At 46.8% G+C, this 19,927-nt stretch overlaps 1 protein-coding gene across 1 annotated transcript in view; it reads right to left on the reverse strand.

The window, feature by feature from the left end:
- Positions 1-19,927, reverse strand: part of LOC143984131 (C4b-binding protein alpha chain-like) — a gene marked incomplete in the record, with an annotated part of 258,170 nt that overhangs the window by 25,853 nt on the left and 212,390 nt on the right. The window contains 2 exon segments of the mRNA XM_077484441.1: positions 7,767-7,949; positions 17,806-17,988. Coding sequence (XP_077340567.1) covers positions 7,767-7,949; positions 17,806-17,988 — 366 coding nt within the window.

Genomic DNA, 19,927 nt, shown 5'->3' on the forward strand with positions numbered 1-19,927 from the left:
CAGCAGGCCATCAGAGTACCCGAGTACCTGTCAGCAGGCCATCAGAGTACCCGAGTACCTGTCAGCAGGCCATCAGAGTACCCGAGTACCTGTCAGCAGGCCATCAGAGTACCCGAGTACCTGTCAGCAGGCCATCAGAGTACCCGAGTACCTGTCAGCAGGCCATCAGAGTACCCGAGTACCTGTCAGCAGGCCATCAGAGTACCCGAGTACCTGTCAGCAGGCCATCAGAGTACCCGAGTACCTGCCACCAGAGTACCCGAGTACCTGCCACCAGAGTACCCGAGTACCTGCCACCAGAGTACCCGAGTACCTGCCACCAGAGTACCCGAGTACCTGCCACCAGAGTACCCGAGTACCTGCCACCAGAGTACCCGAGTACCCGAGTACCTGTCACCAGACCATCAGAGTACCCGAGTACCTGTCACCAGACCATCAGAGTACCAGAGTACCTGTCACCAGACCATCAGAGTACCAGAGTACCTATTTGCAGCCCATGTCTCATAGAATATACGTTGGGGTGTTTGCTTTCCAAAATGGGGTCATTTTGTGGGTAATTTCACTGTCCTGGTGGTCCAGGACCTTCAAAAGTGTGATGGGTAGGAATGAAATGAGATGTGTCATTTATGCTCCTAGAACGCCTGAACGTACTACTTCAATGTTCGGCCTCTCTATGTGGCCAGGCTGTGTAAAAGTCCTACACATGTGGTATCGCCATACTCGGGAGGAGTAGCAGAATGTATTTTGGGGTGTAATTTTTGCTATATACATGCTATGTGTTAGAAATATCTTATAAATTGACAATTTTGTGTAAAAAAAAAAAATGCGTTTTAATTTTTTTCCACATATTCCAAAAACTTCTGGAAAAAAAATGAACCGTTCAAAAGACTCATTATGCCTCACAGATTATACGTTGGGGTGTTTGCTTTCCAAAATGGGGTAATATGGGAAATTCCATTGTCCTGGTACTCCAGGGCCTTCAAAAGTGTAATAGGTGGTTGACAAATGAGATGCGTAATTTTTGCTCGTAGAACGTCTGAAGATACTACATCAATGTTAGTGCTCTGTATGTGGCCAGGCTGTGTAAAAGTCCTACACATGTGGTATCGCCGTACTCGGGAAGAGTAGCAGAATGTATTTTGGGGTGTAATTTGTTGTATACATATGCTGTGTGTGAGAAATAACCTGATAATATGACAATTTAGTAAAAAATAATAAAAAATCTTCATTTTGCAAAGAATTGTGGGAAAAAATGACAACTTAAAAAAACTCACCATGCTACTTACTTAATACCTTGGGATGTCTACTTTGTAAAAAGGGGTCATTTGGGGGGTATTTGTACTTTCCTGACTTGTTAGTGTCTCAAGAAATGAGGTACACCTGATGTACTGAAGGCCTGATGAGAAGTGATCAATTTTCAGTGATTGGCACCATAGTTTGTAGACTCTATAACTTTCACAAAGACCAAATAATATATACTAATGTGGATTATTTTTACCAAAGATATGTAGCAGTATAAATTTTGGCCAAAATTTATGAAGAAAAATTACTAATTAGCAAAAATTTATGACAGAAACGAAGAAAAAGGCATTTTTTTCACAAAATTTACGTTTTATTTTATTAATAGCACAAAAAATAAAAAACCCACTAGTGATTAAATACCACTAAAAGAAAGCTCTATTTGTGTGGAAAAAAGGACGCAAGTTTCATATGGATACAGTGTAGGATGACTGAGTAATTGTCATTCAAACTGTGAGAGCGCTGAAAGCTGAAAATTGGTCTGGTCAGGAAGGGGGTGTAAGTGCACTGTATTGAGGTGGTTAAAGATCTCCGCAGGAAAAGAGTCCCAGGAAAAAGGAGAAAAGGCTATGGAACCACAGGTCCAAGCAGGGAACCAGGTTTTTACTCCTTAACACTAGACAGAAAAGCTGGAATGACTATAGCAGGGGAGTTATATGCCAGGAGGGACTGCCTATAGGCGGTGCTGTATTCTTTTCTGCCTAGAGTCCTACTCCTGTAGGTGGCAATATATTCCTAAGGTCAAGATTCAGAAGAGCTGTGTCCATCAATGAACATAGTAGAAATGTAATCCTGCTAGATCACTTCATGCTGACTGCTTTGCAGGTAAACATGTACAACATTAAAAATAAGTGACTATACTATTTAAAATCCAGTAACAGTCTCACCCAGCTCTGCACATGCTCATTTGAGCTCTAATTTTCAGTACCACGCAGAAAATGTAGAGGCCAATCTGCTGACAGCCTAAAGATTTACTGCTGCTCAGTGGCTCTGGGCTTCAGCAAAATGGCAGCCTTCAACAAATGAATTGACAGTTTCAGGATTGCATATGATAGATATTTAGGGAAAATTTCTCCAGACACCTAAATACTGCATGCAATCTGCTTTAGTGAATGGAGCCCAATATGTTCATCACGTTGTTATGGGTAAAGTTCCACTTTAATTATAATCCAGCTTACCCACCTGGCATGAACCGAGCAATCATGGCTCTGGAATGGTGCCACTCCAACGATACCGAAGCATTTTGTCTAAAAAATGCTGAAACTAGCTACGTTCATTGAGATCTCAAACATAAGGACCTTCCCATCTTAGTCCTACTTTCTAATTCAGTACTTCTTGTCCGTTTTGGCTCATTCATGACATCCTACTTCTTTTGAATCTCTCTGCTCTGAGGATGCCAAAGCACAACATCAAATCTGCCATTTACAAATTCCAATTTTAGTCTCAACCGGCAAAACTCAGGACAGACCTGTAAGGTTTGGGAAAAGAACCTAGGCAGGAGGGAAGATTGGGCCATCAGAGGATCCACACCTCACGCTAAAAAATGTCCACAACAATTTCTCCCTGCCCCAAAGCACCCCCCCCCCCCTCCATGTTGAGGGCATGTATCCTGGTATGGTTAAGGAGGGGGCGCTCATTCGCATATGGGGTCTGGTATGGATTTCCAGGACAATTTTTATTTTTTGGCATGGGGTTTCCCTTCACATCCATACCAGACCTGAAGGGCTTGGTTTGGATAAGGTGGGTGGGGGGGGGGCACATAAGGTGGGGGGACCACACAGTTTTTCCCCAGATTTTTTTTTTTCCGGCAATCATTTTTTTTTTAACATTCAGCTGTCAGAAGGGAACCCTGCTGATAACTCGTCTGCTGTGAAGGACACGGAAGCTGGCTTCCCGGCCCACTCATTAGCAACCATCTATACACAGTGTGTTAAAGAAAAAGCAACATGCAAAACACATGTAAAACGCAACACTTGCATTTTTTTATATGGGTTCATTGAAGTCTATTACACGCAAAACGCAATCTGCTGTGGGAAAAAATAAGTCCCTGACCCTTTCCAAAAAAACATGCACCAGCTGAAAAACGCATAGATGTGAACGTGTACTATAGGAAACCATGTTCAATGGAATTAAAAATGCATAGGTGTGAACAAAAATAAAAGTAAATCGTTTGCTCATCTTAACGCACAGAAAAGATGCCCATTTTACTGAGGACACTAACAAAAAAATGAGGCATGCTGGGAGTGGGAAGAAATATACTGGGCTGTCCTATAGTTTTGCATTGCCAGTGTCTGAGCTCCTGAAGGCAGCACAATAACCCAATGTTCCTGAAAAAAACACTCTTCTGTGTCCCGTAATGTTTGATTAAGAAATTGTACGTTTACAGAAACAAGTGGAAAAAAACCAAAGACCCCTTTTACACTGGAGGGTTTTGCAGGAGCTAGATTGTTAACAATAGTGCCTGCAAACCACCCTAAATCAGCTGCTCCAATCACTCCAGTATGAAAGCCCGAGGGCTTACACACTGGAGCGGTGCGCTTGCAGGGCGTCAGAAAAAGTCCTGCCTGCAGCTTCTTTGGAGCGGTGAACTCACAGCTCCTCCGCTGCTCCCCATTGAAATCAATGGGGCAGTGCTGCGATACCGCCAGTGTTTTGGGGGTGGATTTAACCCCTTTTCGACCGCTAGCGGAGGGTTAAATCTGCCCCGCTAGCGGCCGAATAGCGTCGCTAAACCGACAGTAAAGCGTGGGATAAAAATAGTGCTGCTTCACCGCCGACGGCACAGTGTGAAAGGAGTCAAAGTCTTCCTATATTTACCATTATAATAATAAAAAAATAAAAAATAAAAAACACACTTGAGGCTTTTTACAGGGTGACAACAAATCTGCCCTGCAATGCATTATACTGTACATGCCATGCTTCGTGGCTCACTGAAAAAAAAAACAAAAAAAAACAAGTGCAAGTACCTTTTTTGTCATTTATTCTGCACTGCCAGCTAATTTTTGGGCTCAGGTTCACTTCCTTGCTGCCCCCTATCCCACCTCAAGAAAAATACATTTTTTGGGTGTCTTAGCAGCGGGGGGGATTCTACTAAATGCCACAGGGAGCAGTAGCTCTCTACAGTGGCGTAGCGTGGGTTGTCAGCGCCCAGGGAAAGGCAAGTAATTTGTACCCCCTAAGGCGTGGACTTTTAGCACTCAATGAGTCCCTTCGACTAGTACAGTATAAAACCCATTAGCCCCTATGTCACAGATCAGCTGCAGAGATGATCTGTGTCTGACCTTTACTGCTGTAGGTCGGCTAGCACCAGTGACACTACATTGACGCAAAGCACAAGGGCTCAATGTACAAATTATATAATTTCATATGATTTTTATATTGTTTTGCACGGGGACGGAGGGCCACGGTGGCTCATATTTTTTCTCATCTCCCCGTGCTGCCATGTTCAGTGTCTGGCAAACTGTGATTGGGCATATGGGGGGTCATGTGCGGAGTTGGGACTTCAGGAGCAACCACAGGCCAGCCCTACGCCTCGCATGACCCCCATACGCCAAATCACAGGGCACTGAACACTGAACATGGTGGCCGGAGCTAGGGGGACACAGGAACGTAAAATTAGGAGGAGGCAGCCAGTGAGGAGGGGGGGGGAGGGGTACAGTCTTAATTTTCAGGGCTTACAGGAAGGGGATTAAACGACATTTGGCTTTGATGCAACACATGAAATATTGTACGTGTAGTAATGCATCACTAGAGACCAGAAAGGTGTGAAGAAGTACCCAAAATATTCTTAATACTCTAATGTATGTGGGGATACATAATATGTGTAGTAAATATGCATCATAAGGTTTTGTATGTGTGCCTGCACTGTTTGTGTATAGGGGTGCATTTAAATAATATTATTTTACTTTTTATTTTTTTGCTTCACTTACAATAATTACTATCACCAGGGGGAGACAAGTTTCCTGGTCAAGGCCGCTGATAAGGGGCGGGGGGACAGGGGGCCCGGCACACAGAGGGGCCCTGGACAGCAGGAGGATTGGTGGAGAACAATGCCCTCTGTGTCTCACTCAGGTTTCTCCTCCTCTGCCTCCCGCCGGCTGTTAGCTGCTGGGTCAGAGACATGAGGGGTTGGTGAGCCTGGCCATCTGCCGCTGAGCTCCTTTCCCCATCCGCACTCACAGCCAGGACAAGGAGACTGGAGGCTGGAGCAGAGAGGAGACATGTGCACTGTGTTGTGCTCTCCTTCCTGTCAGAAGAGCATACCACTATACAGCACATGAGACCGCGGATTGCTGTTACTGTAGATCACATTGCACTGTATACACACAGCACCCCCTATCCACATTTCCTGCTGCCGGAAGAAGAGCAGCCCTGGAGGAGATAGGGGCACTGTGTGTACAGTGTGATGCGATTTACAGCAAGATCCAGTCTCATGTCCTGTATACTGTAGGCGATTTCCCTTCTGACAGGACAGAACACAACACACACCCTGCTGGCTATTAGTGGCTTCCCTCTGTAAATTGGGGGAGGGGGGACGGACAGCCATCTGTGTTGGGAAAAGTGATGGAGATTTAGGGAGGGGGGATATGTGCTAGGAGGAGGTGGAGGGTTGAACCAGGAGAGGGATGCTTGTGTTGGGGGGTGGGGGGGGGGGGGAATTTTGGTAGGGAGGAAGAATTTGTGCTGGAAAGACTAACTTAGAGGGGGTTGTGCTAGGAGGAGGGATTTGTGGGGATTGTAAATCGAAGGATTTTGGGGAATTTGAAGGGGATTGAAGAGGATTTGTGCTGGCGGGGGGGGGGGGGGATTTGGGGGTAGAAATGTGCTAGGATAGAAAGGGGGGGGCCTCATCGGGTAGGCTGTCCATTGCCCTGTGATTCCCAACAGCTGCTCTGTTCCTGGTAACAGTATATAACAGTATATACTAGTGATTACAGCTCCTCTTTGCCTTGACTTTGTGCTGAATAAATTAAAGTGGAAGTCCAGGCTTCCAAAAAAAATCTGTGACCACCTCAGTCTAAGCTCCAACCATCTTGTAAAGGAAAATATGTATACTTACCTAATCTAAGGGCATTCCAGCCCGGTCATGTGATCTGCCCAGCAGCCAGCTTCAGGGTAGAGAAGAGAACAGCAACAATGGCTGCAGGGCCTGGGCGGTGATGTCACCAATAGAATTACTTTGGGGCATGCCTTATCTGCTGTCCCTCCTCTCCCCTGAAGGCACTGCTGGGAGATGATCATGTGACTAGCGCCCTTATATTATTCGGTATGTGTCATGCACATCTTACAGGATAAATAGTATAGGGCTTAGAAAGGGGGTGGGAGCAGGTTTAAGCTTGGATAGTATTAGCCTGGACTTCCACTTTTAGAAAATGATTCTGTTATTTTTCCTTTGCCCCCTCTTCCCCCCGATTCCTCCTTTCCGACATATAAACATGCTTATATTTTTAAAACCATGTTATTTTCATTACCTTATTTTAGACCCAGTGATAATCACTTTTTTTTTTTGCTTCTATATGTAATGCAGGCAGATCAAGGCTGGTGGGAGGAGCCAACATGGTTCTTTACCTAAAAAAAGCATCACAGCACCTTGCGTTTGTATGCCTCTCAAGAGCCCTAAGCCCTGATGCAAGCAGTGAGCTCGTTCTTGGGGAAAATGTAGACAAATCTCAAAATGCCTTGATAAGGTGTCAGCCAGCAGACTGCCTAAGGTAACGCCCAAACTGTGGTGGAACTACCAGGGTCACCCTTGCGACCGAGCCCTGGCGTTCAGCCACTCTCGGGGTTGCTTGCCGCAGGGCTCTGAGCTGAAAGAGTCTACTCTCATATAGCTCAGAGCCTGCACTTACAGTTCCCCTTCTCTCCTACAAATGGGAGAGGAGAGAGAGAGAGAGAGAGAGAGAGAGAGAGAGAGAGACTATCTGCTCCTTCCTCCCTCCGCTCCTGTGTGCACTGCGAAGTATGAAGGTAAGCAGCTGAATTTGATCATTCAGCTCTAGTCTTTCACACTCCCCACACTTGATGCTGAGCCTTCACGATTTAAAGAACTTAAATCCAATGAATTAAAGGGGCAGGCCAGGGACAGAGGGTAGGGATGAAAGCATATGATGGATGTCCTCCAGCCAGTAAAGGAAGCAGGCTCTGACTTGCTGAAGCTCTGTTTGGAACCGCGAGAAAATCACTGCAGTGAAATCAATTAAGGGTGGTCACTGGCCTTCTGGTAAGCAATGTGATCATATCTTAGGCGTCACATTTGCGGTCCTTGGATTTCCTTTTCACTCAGGACCAAATTTTGTTGGGACTTTCCTTTATGAACACTTCTTAATCAATTCTATTTGTTTTACATTTATCACTATTCTTTTATAGGAGTTTTGTCACATGGCGATTTCGTTCCCCGATTCATTTCGTTCACATATGCAAATTTATATAGCGCTGCACTTTTTAGGTCTAAGCAAAAATGTACTGACCAACACACTTAGGGGCATCAGAACTCCAATTTCCATGAGAGGTGCAGGATACAGAAGTTTGTCCTATGAGTGCAAATTTTGCTTCATTGCACTTGTATGTTACAACGTCTTGGTAAGCATATTCTCCCTTTACGGGGCTAAATGATCCATTTGTAATAGCATTTGGAGGTGCACAACTCGGAACTGTGGAAATAAATTAAGAACTGAAAAGGAGATGTCTGTAAAAGAATGATTTCAATTACATCTAAAGCAAAAACATTTTTAATTACTTCAGCCCGAGTCTCGAGCCTCGTTTTGAGATTCGCTGTTTACCGATTACTTAGAACCCCCAAACATATATATTTTTTCAGACATCCTAGGGACTAAACCTACAGGAGTAGGACATTAGGCAGAAAAGTACACAGCACCGCCTATGGACAGGGAATAAAATGGCGGTTAATTGCAATACTTTCTCATACCGTATTTGAGCGGCGGCGGTAGGTGGAGATATATCCCCATGGACAAGATGGACTACTCCTTGAAGGGGCACCTGCTCCTTGAAGGTGTAGGTCTGGACCACAATCTGTCTGATCCACCTGAAAATGGTGGCCAAGACCGCCATCCCTTTTTTCGGACCAGCTACTGAAACAAACAGATTCTGACTTCTGAAATGGAGCAGTGGCAGACAAATACCCTTAGAGCCCGGACAAAGTCCAGGGAATGAAGGGCTACCTCTTTAGGATGTGTCTGTTTAGGACACAGAGATGGTAACAATCTTCATTGAGGTGAAAAGCCGAAACCACCTTCGGCAGAAAAGAAGGTTGCGGACGCAGCACCACCTTATCCTTGTGGCTAACCAGATAGCGCATCTTGGAAGACAAGGCCGCCAGTTCCGAAAGCCTCCTGGCCGATGTAATGGCCACTAGGAAGACCACTTTCGGAGAAAGAGTCAACAAGGGAATTTCCTTGATGTTCTCAAATGGCGGTTTCAGAAGCGGCGACAGCACCAGGTTCAGATCCGGGGCAGGGGGGGTGGCGAGGGTGGATGCACTACATGCAGGGACTACATGCCGGACCCCTTGTACAAAAGTGCTCACTAGAGTGAGACGCCAGGGGTCGTTGGGGAAAAAACAGCCAAAGCTGATATCTGTCCCTTAAATGGTGCTTAAAGCCAATTTCTGGTTTACTCCTCACTGTAGGAACAGCAGGATCCTGGAACCAGAATAAGTGCGCGGACACCACCCCATCTCCTCACACATGGAGATATAGGCCTTCCAGGCACGATGGTATATCTTCCGAGAAGATTTCCAAGCTTTTAACATAGTTGAAATCACGAGTTCGACAGGCCCCGGTTCCTTAGCACCTGGCTCTCAATATTTACGCCGTTATAACCAGCAATGGTAAAGCAGGATGGAGAATCGGACCTTGAGAAAGAAGGTCTTCTTGCATCGGAAGTCACCAGGGAGCATCCGCAACCAGGCGTACCAGGGATGCCAAGGCCAATCTGGGGCAATGAGTATCACTGGAATCCCCTCGGCCTCAACTCTGCGGAGCAGACGTGGTAACAGTTTTAGCGGAGGAAAAGCGTAGATCAGTCGTAACTGACCACATGGAGCCAATGCGTCCGCCCAAGGATCTCTTGTCCTGGATACGAATCTCGGCAACTTCCGCTTAAGTCGGGAGGCCAAGAGATCCACGTCTGGTGTGCCCCACTGCAGGCACAGCAGCCTGAAAACCTCCAGATGCAACGCCCATTCTCCTGGGTCCAGCATCTGGCGACTTAGAGATAGTCCACCTGCCAGTTTTCTACTTCTGGGATGTAAATGGCCGACAGGGTCGGTACATGTCACTCTGCCCACTGAAGGATGTGAGCGACCTCCCGTGCTGCAGCCGAGCTTCTTGTTCCTCGATGGTTGACATATGCCACCACTGTGGCATTGTCTGACTGGATACTGATCGGATGCCCTCTTAGCCCCTGTACACACGGTCAGAGATTTCGACAACCAAATCCATCGGATTTTGTCCGAAACTGTTGCATACACACGGTCGGACTAAGTTGTCGAAAAATCCGATCATTCAGAACGTGATGATGTAATTTCATTACGATGGGACTACGTTCAGGCTAGTAGCCAATAGCTTTGATGTAGGAATTTGATCTGAGCATGTGTGGCACTTGGTCCGATCAAAATTCTCTACACATGATCGGAGTATGTCCAATCGAACCAGTTGGTCGGAAAATATTTCCAACAAGTTGGAAAATTGGGTCCGATGGATATTCGACGGAATCAGTCCGATGCATAACACACAGTCGAATTATCCGACAACACGGTCTGATAGGACACATTCCGACGGATTCTCCGACTGTGTACAAGGGCTTAGTCTTGTGTGGAGAGGCATAGACTGATCGTGTGGAGCTTGAGCACATTGATTCCTCCCCCAACCAAAGGCCCTGGGTCGACTGTACACCCAGTACTCCACCCCAGCCGGTCAGACTGGCATCCATTGTGATCACTGTCCAATGCATAGGTAGGAACGACTTCCCGGACCGAAGTGCCAGGGATCTCAGCCTCTAGAGCAGGGAGTCCCTTATTAAATGGCTCACCCGAATCGGACGATCCAGGGATAACAGATTTGTCCCATTTTGGCAATATCTCCTTCTGCAAGACTCTGGTGTGAAACTGTGCGTACGGTACCGCCTCGAATGAGGCCACCTTGAGGCCCAGGACTCATGCAGAAGCGCAGCGACGACCACCTGTGGTTCATCAACAGCTTCACCGCGGTTCTGAGAGTCTGCAGTTTGTCTGAAGGGAGAAACACTCTCGCTTCTACGGAGTCCAGCAGTAAGCCTAGGTACTCCAGGCGCTCAGTCAGCATAAGTACCGACTGAGGTTCAACAGCCACCCAAATTACTGCAGGGTTTGCCCCATCCTCCAATTCTGAGGGGGAAGCTGCTCTCTGGAGATAGTCTAGGTAACCCACGATTGCGATCCCGTGTTGTCGCAGCAATGCCAAAATTGGAGCCAATGCCTTGGTAAAGACTCGGGGTGCTGATGCCAAGCCAAAATAGAGCCACAAACTGGTAGTGGGCTTCCCCTAATGCAAATTGCAGAAACCTGATGCATATGGGTATGTGCAGTTATGCATCCTGGATGTCCGCCAGGGAGTCCCCTTGAAGGAGTGCAGCGACAACTGAGCGAACCGATTTCATTCTGAACCTCTGTACTTTTACAAAACAATTGGGGGCTTTTAGGTCAAAGATTGTACGTATCCCTTTCTTTTTGGGGACTACAGACTTGAGTAGAACCCCTGAAACCTTTCCGAGTCTGGAACAGGCACTATCACTACGCGGTTTAGCAGGTCCCTTACTGCCCCCCAACAGGGCCTCCCGGCGAGCAGGGAGTAAGGGGATGCTGGAGGGAAAGAATGTTTGGTGGCCAAAAGAGGAACTATCTTGTACTCAGATGAAATCAGTTCGCAGACCCATTAGTCAGACAGCCGAGAGGCCCACGAGCTGCAAACTCCCAAAGGCGACCCCCCCTTGTTAGGCTTGAGGGTCCAGGGACGCTTTTGCCTCTCAGGAGGTTCTCCTATCGGACTGGAAGCGTTTAGCCAAAGTCACGGACGGACGAAAAATCCTCACGAGTGGAAAATGAGGGCCCTTGCCTGCGGCATGGCTTCTTAGTCTTCCTGGCCTGTTGGGGGCAAGGTGCTCTTCCCACCTGTGACATTCTTAATAAGGTCATCCAACGAGGCTCCAAAAAGCCGCTCACCAAGGAAGGGTCGATCCTTCAAGGCTTTTTTTAGATGCTTTAGATGCTTGGTCCGCAGACCAGCATTTTAGCCAAATCAGGTGCCGCAGCACCACTGCTGACACTGAAGCCCTGGAGAGCAAAGGAAGCGGATCCAGGGCCACGTCACAAACGTACTTAAGGCCGTGCACTAACTGGTCTGCTAGTTCCACGCAGACAGGAGTAGCCTGCTGCTTCTCCAATTCACAGTGCAAAAGTTTTGCCTATTTAGTAAGTGTGCAACCAGTACTGGTCGTATTGCTGACCCCACAACCGTAAACAAGGAACGGGCCACTGCCTCGGCCTTCCTGTCGGTAGGGTCCTTAAATGCAGGAGTCCCCTCTACCGGGATTGTGGTTACTTTGTTTAACCTGGATACTGGGGGGTCCACGACCGGAGGAGCTGACCATTTTTTAAGAAGGCTCTCCTCAAAGGGGTAGAGCACTGCTAATTCTTTCAGGGACCAAGAAGGTCCGTTGCAGGCTTCCCCATTCCTTGTATATGAACTTGGAAACACCATAATAGGTGTACGGGGCACGAGTCTGCGTCAGAGCTCTCGGAGGATGGGGGGGCCAGGGGCCGCTTTTTACCACCTTTGCGCCCGCAAACCGCCTCCACCCTGGCAACGATCTTTTCAAAGACCGCCGGCAAAGCGTCCAAAGGCACTGCACTGTTTGCAGACGAGCCAGTTGCAATTGCAGGGAGTTTTGGGGAAGAAACACCAGTTTCTGAAGCCATGCTGACCCACCCTGTCTGCCACCCTTGGGGACATAGGACAGGTGCACAATCCCACCCTCCTAGATGCTACAGACTGAGGGACCCCCCACTGCAGGACTCCTCACCCCAACCGAGTGCTGCACTGTTCAGTTACAGGTGTGTGTCCAGTATTAGCTTCCAGGTGTCCTGAGCAAAAAAACGCACCGATCTGAGCAGCAGGGACCAGCGCTGAGGATAAAAAATGCACCGAGCCACAACAAAATGGGCGCCCTGTATAAAGGGACCATCACAAAGAAAATGTCCGCCGACCAGGCTTTCCACTGAGGCACACAGAAAATGGCTGACAAACAACTGTACACAGTAAATGAACAGAGAAAAAAAAGGGGGGGGGGGGAATAGGGAGAGGAGAGGGACCCCCCTCCCAGGGAATGCCCAGCTGCTCAATCGTGCCAAGGCAGGAAGAGCTGTACTTGCCATCCGCACGAGCTGGGGACATCCCCTCACAGACCCACTCCTGAGCAGTACGGGGTGGCTGCTGGCCACGGCACACTGCCAAGGACATCGGTAGTCCAGTCATATGTGTGCCCCGGAGCTTTGCGCTCATCGGTCGCCCCTGGCGCCTGAGGAGCATGTCGATGGATGGATGGATCAATGCTTTCATGTTTACACCAAATTCTAACCCTACCATCTAAATGACACAGCTGAAATCGAGACTCAGACCAGGCAATATTTTCCAATCTTCTATTGTCCAATTTTGGTGTGCCCTGTGCAAATTGTAGCCTCAGTTTCCTGTTCTTAGCTGACAGGAGCGGTACCCGGTGTGGTCTTCTGCTGCTGTAGCCCATCTGCTTCAAGGTTCAATGTGTTGTACATTTAGAGATCGTATTCTGCATACCTTGGTTCTAAAAATAGTTATTTGAGTTACTGTTGCCTTTCTATCAAACTCAAACTGCCCACTCCCCTCCAACATCAAAAAGCCATTTTTCATCCACACAACTGCCGCTCACTGGATATCTTCTCTTTTTCGCCATTCTCTGTAAACCCTAGATATGGTGCATGAAAATCTCAGTAGAAAGGCAGTTTTCAAAATACTCAGACCAGCCCGTCTGGCACCAATAACTGTGCCACGTTCAATGTCGCTTAAATCCACTCTGATGCTCTTTTTGATATTCAGCAAGTTGCATTCCCCACATCTAGATGCCTAAATGCATTGAGTTGCTGCTATGTAATTGGCTGATTAGCAATTTGTGTTACCAAGTAAGTGAACAGGTTTACCAAAAATTTATTCGTTGAATGTATATTGTGCTTCCTGCTTTTGAGATTAAGATATCTTAAAAATAAAACATTTTACAATGAAGCTTTTACGGAATATAAAAACCCGAAGAGCAAAATTGAGCACCAGTGGCTCCCCAGCAACTAGCAGAAAAATACCTTATTAGTCAAAGAAAAAAAAAGGAATTATTTTCATGTCTCAAAGCAGAGAAAAGATGCTAACAAAAAAATAAATGAAGCATGCTGGGAGTGGGAGGAAATATACTGGGCTGTCCTATAGCTTTGCATTGCCAGTGTTCTGCCAGCGACCTCCTGAAAGCATAATAACAAACAACTATGTTCCTGCAAAAAGTTTTTTGTGTCCAGTAATGTTTAAGATTGTAAATTGACAGAACTGTAAACAAAAGAGTAGCATCAAAGAAAAACAAAAAACCTTACAAATCTTAATTCTGGCTTCACTTATAGGTGAAGGCTATAGAGCAGGGGTCTCAAAGTACCGGCCCGCGGGCCATTTGCGGCCCACGGACTGGTTATAAATGGCCCGCAGTGGCGATCCTGGACGGGTTTGCACCACAGAGGGGGAGCTCTGTGGTGCAAAGAGCTTTGTCTCGGTCTCCTGTGTCCTCTCTGCTGCACACTGCTGCAGCCCAGAGAGAGAACAGAGCGGAGGAAGGAGCGGAGAAAGGATATGCCCATCGCCCCGCCCACCTATGCACTGGTGATCGCTCCTGCTGCCACCTCAGGATGGGAGATTGGGTCCTTTTCTGGGTGCCCTGTCACTAGGCGTGTGTAAGCCAGGAGCTGACAGGAGGAGAGGTGAGTGAGCCATCACACTGAGGCAAGTCCTCAGTGGGGTGGCTGGGGTATTTGTGCAGTGTGGGGGTAATGATGGGTTAATAATGCGTTTTGCTGACATCAGTGCTGGGATTAATAATGCGTTTTCTGACATCGGTGCTGGGGGTTAATAGTTCTCAGAAGGGGAACTGTAAGCTCAGCACACAAATACACACATGGGGGTTATTTACTAAAGGCAAATCCACATTGCACTGCAGGTGTACTTGAAAGTGCAGCCGCTGTAGATCCGAGGGGGACATGAAAGGAAAGTTTGCATGCGGCCCCCATGGGATATGAAAGCTTGTCATGTGGCCCTCAGGTAATTTGAGTTTGAGACCCCTGCTATAGAGAGCTAATGCTCCCTGTGGCATTCACAGCACTTGCACTTTTTTTCCCAGAAAAGCATGGCATGTACAGTATGATGCATTGCAGGGCAATGCTTTGCTGGGAAAAAAAAAGTGCAAGTACCTTTTTAGGTCATTTGCTCTGCACTGGCAGCTAGTTTTTGGGCTTAGATTCCCTTCCTTGCTGCCCCTTCAAGAAACATACCATTTTCAGGTGTCTTTGGTCTAGTACAGTGATGTCACGTTATTTTTGTCTTCTTCCTTCAGAAGTGGGGGGATCCTACTACAGTGCATCCGGAAAGTATTCACAGTGCCTCACTTTTTCCAAATTGTTATGTTACAGCCTTATTTCAAAATGGAAAATACTACATTTAATCCATTTTGGAATAAGGCTGTAACATAAAATGTGGAAAAAGTGAAGCGCTGTGAATACTTTCCAGATGCACTGTAAATGCCACAGGGGAGCATTATCTCTCTATAGCCTTCACCTACAATTCCCTGGTGAAGGGGGAGGGGTACAGTCTTAATATTCAGGGCTTACAGGAAGGGGATTAAATGACATTTGGCTTTGATGCAACACATGAAATATTGTACTATATTGCACGTGTAGTAATGCATCACTAGAGACCAGAAAGGTGTGAAGAAGCTCCCAAAATATTCTTAATACTCTAATGTATATGGGAATACATAAAATGTGTAGTAAATACACATAATATTTTATATTTGTATATAGTGTGTGTCTGCATGGTTGGTGTATAGGGGTGTCCTGGTAACAGTATATACCAGCGATTACAGCTCCTCTATAGAAGACATCAGGGTCCCCAGATGTCCAATTTCCTTTTTCAGCGCAAAGTGAAGACTTCCAAAACACTGCGACCAACCCAGTCTGATCTCAGCCTATCTTGCAGGGGCAGCCCGTCCATAGTGAGTGCTGGGGCACCAGTCCAAAAAAAAAAAAAAAAAAAAAAAGAGAAGGTCCTTAAGTGCATTGTGTTCGAATGCCGCTTTGTGGAGTGCAGAGTAGCTTCCGCCCGTCTGTAGTATATATTACTATGGCCGGGCAGTTTGATTGACATCTGAGATGTCACTTCCTGCTCTCCAATTGCGCCCAGGAGAGAGGAACCAGGAAGTATGAAAGTACGGACCTCTCGCCACTGCAACTTGGCGGGGACGCATGCCGCTGCATGCAAGGAGGGACTCCGCTGGGGGCAACTGGTGGCAGGCGACGTGGCTAGTGACACGCTCAGGGCTCCCACTGATTCTGCATTATGGTGAGTTGAATGATTTAATTTTATATTACAATGTTATAATAGAAATAATGCGCTTCAATCATCCTGACACCATAACAACGATGGTGTCGGGATGATTGAAGTGCTAACACCAGGTGTTTGAAATATGTTTATCTGCTGATTGTTAAACTTTCTAGAATACACATATTTCTATTGTTGTGTAGGATCTGGGCCAGCTGTCCCTCCATCCCCCTCTCCCTCCATCCCTCGTTCATCTCAGACACTAACTACACCACCTTAGAGCCACGCCCATCATTTCGCTAAAACCACACCCATTTTCACCAAGTGGGAGGGGTCAAAAAGAAGGGCAGGTCTGGTGCCCCCCCATTCTAAAACTTCACCAGCCACCACTGCTATCTTGTAAAGGAAAATATGTATACTTACCTAATCTAAGGGCGCTCCAGCCCTGTCATGTGATCTCCCCAGCAGCCAGCTTCAGGGGAGAGAAGAGAGCAGCAACAACAGCTGCAGGGCCTGGGCGGTGATGTCATCAATAGAATGGGGCATGCCTTGCCTCCTGTCCCTCCTCTCCCCTGAAGCCACTGCTGGGAGCTGATCATGTGACCAGCGCCTTTATATTTGGTAACTATGAACATCTCGCCTTTACAGGATAATTAGTATAGGACTTAGAATAGGGGGTGGGAGCAGGTTTAAGCTTAAATAGTATTAGCCCAGACTTCCACTTACTAGGAGATTATTCCACCAACTAGGAGATTATTCTGCTTTTATTTTGCCTTCCTCTTCCCGGATTCCTCCTTTCACACCTATAAACATTCTTAGGATATTTTTAAAACCAGATTATTTTCATTACCTTAGGTTAGACCCAGTGACAATCACTGGGTTTCTGCGCTTCTATATGTAATGCAGCCAGATCATGGCTGGTGGAAGGGGTCATCAAGGTTATGCACATAGATTACCTAAAACATCACAGCACCTTACCTTTGTATTCCTCTCTAGAGCCCTAATGCAAGCAGTGAGCTGGCTCTTAGAGAAATATCAAAATGCCTTAAGAAGGTATCAGTCAGCAGACTGCCTAAAGGTAATACCCACACAGTGGTGTAACTACCAGGGTCGCAAAGGATGCACTTGCGTCTGGGCACTGGCATTCCGCCACTGTTGGGGGTGAAGGGAAGGGGAAGGGTCAGTGCAGGCTCTGGGCTGTATGAGAGAGACGCTCTCAGCTAAGAGTCCCGCTAAGGAGACACTAGCCTGTACAACTGTGCAAGACTGAAGTTAGGCTTTAAATACTAAATCAAACACTATTTATCGGCGTATAACACGCACCTTTTTCCCCTTAAAATCAGGAGAAAATCGTGGGTGTGCTATACGTCGATCCCGACCGATCCCAGTCGATCTCTGCTGATTGTGAGCAGAGTGATCGCTGCCGAGATACACATAGCCGAGTGTACTCAGCTCTTCTTGGCTCCGCTCACAGTCACGCCCTATGATGAACACAACACAGGTCCAATGGCGGGACTGGGCGTGACTGAGTGGAGCCAAGAGGAGCTGAATGCACTCGGCTATGTATCTCGGCTCCGCCCAGTACCTGCGATCTCACCGACGCCAATTTTAAATTCACCCAAGGCTGCACTGATGGGCATTTAAATGCAAGTTTTTTTCCCCTTAAACTTCCCTCCTAAACTTGAGGTGCGTGTTACACACTGGCACGTGTTATACGCCGATAAATACAGTATGTACATTACCACTACCTTCTAATGATTTTCAAACAACACTTGTGTTGTGAAATGCAGTAACTAAAGTACTTGCTAACATTTACTTTTTGTGGAAGTGAAAACACCATGCAAAATGTACTGACCAACACACTTAGGGGCATCAGAACTCCAATTTCCATGAGAGGTGCAGGATACAGAAGTTTGTCCTATGAGTGCAAATTTTGCTTCATTGCACTTGTATGTTACAACGTCTTGGTAAGCATATTCTCCCTTTACGGGGCTAAATGATCCATTTGTAATAGCATTTGGAGGTGCACAACTCGGAACTGTGGAAATAAATTAAGAACTGAAAAGGAGATGTCTGTAAAAGAATGATTTCAAGTACATCTAAAGCCAAAATGTTATTCATTTTTATTTTTTTAACCACTTCAGCCCTGAGCCTCGTTTTGAGATATGCCATTTACTGATTACTTAGAACCCCCAAAGATATATATTTTTTCAGACATCCTAGGGAATAAAATGGCGGTCATTGCAATACTTAGTCACACCATATTTGAGTGGCGGTCTTACAAATGCAAATTTTTGGGGAAATACACTGAGAAAAAAAAAAAAACAAACAGTAAAAAGTTACCCCAATTTTTTTCTAGATTGTGAAAGCTAATGTTACGCCAAGTAACTTGATACCAAACATGTCACGCTTCAAAATTGCGCCGGCTTCTGGAATAGTGACCAACTTTGGCACTTAAAAATCTTAATTGGTGACATTTCAAAAGGTCTATTTGGTTACCTGTTTTGAGTTACAGAGGAGTTCCAGTGTTATAACTGTTGCTCTCACACTAACAATCATGGGGATCACAGGGGGGTGGAGTACCATGACGTAGGCGCGCGGTGAGGACGTTCTCCGCATCCGCCTCCTTCCTCCGAACGAATGACCCACTGGATCCCCGCGGGAAGACGTAGCCTATGACAGACGCCGACGTATGAGTGGAGCGCCGACGCCGGGCCCGAGATCGAGGCTTGGACACGAGGAAGACCCGCAAGCTGCACGGCAGACGCTATAGACGCTAGAGAGAGAGCCGAGACATGGTAACCCGAAGCCGTGCCTGACCAGAGCAAAGGGGGGAAACAGCCTGACAGCTCAGCAGACGGCCCGGGGATCAACTGGTCGGACCCCAAACGGGTAACATCAACAGGCCGAGTGTCAGCCAAGGACCCAGCAACCGGAAGCAATGCGGGACGGAGTCTGAGCGTAAAGGTACCGGACGGGGTAGGGGGATGGAGCAGGAACCTGACATGAAGTGAGTAAACTGCCATACATTGCTGCATAAGGATCCTACTGAAAAAGGACTGATATAGAAATGATTGCAGGGGATCTGAAGTGATAAGATGTAAATTGGCTGACCTGGATTGGCATGTCTGTTCATTAAGAGGGGAAAAGGGTTCTGTCATCCCCCAAATTATTGAGATTCAAATTACCATAGCCCTTTAGACGGTAAAGTGCAAAAGGTATTTCAGCTACAAAGCAAGCAAAATAAGCATTGTGATTATCTCTGAAACTCTATAGACCGTCCTGGAAATATATGGGTGGATGATGGAGGGTGAACATTCATAGAAGGTCTACATACGATTCCCCGACCAGACCAGACCCCCCCCCCCCCCCCCCCAAGAATGAAGGTACTCCCCCTACCTGAATGTTAAGAAAAAACTACATGGAAGTAGAAGTGACTCTTTATGAACTGTGGGAGAGTGGAGTTCGAGTGCCGGTACCTGGCCTGGCAGTCGGTGACCAGAGGGCCTCTTTCTCTTTCAGGAGGGGGGAAAAGTTTTATCTGAGATACGCATATCCCCTTACCTCCTCTCGAGTTTATCTCTCCAAAACCTTGCCTCAGAAGAGTGAGTAGGATCTAAACCCCTTTTAGGTAGTAGCAAGACATCAGCCGAGACCATTCTGTATATTAACCCCCCAAGACTTGACCCACCTGGATATAGACTATCTACCTATGCCATTCGATCCCCTCCGGAGATAACCACACCATCCCAGCCCGAGTGTCTGGAAAGAAAACTTCCTTTCTATGCCTGTACATCCCTAGGGGGTACATGGAAGGTTTATTCGGACATTTTTGTATATCCTGATGTAAGTGAGGAGAGCACAGGTTGACGCTAAATAAGGGCCACTTTTGGGGCTGAAGGATCCATTTGAAAGGACCGTAAGAAATAGAGGTTTACCTCCCCTAGTAGCGGGTTGATCAACGTGACTTTTTCCAA

Source organism: Lithobates pipiens, unplaced genomic scaffold (genome assembly GCF_037356315.1).
Source record: "Lithobates pipiens isolate NorthernLeopardFrog02 unplaced genomic scaffold, aLitPip1_a1.2 Scaffold_16, whole genome shotgun sequence".
Taxonomy (NCBI): Eukaryota; Metazoa; Chordata; class Amphibia; order Anura; family Ranidae; genus Lithobates; species Lithobates pipiens.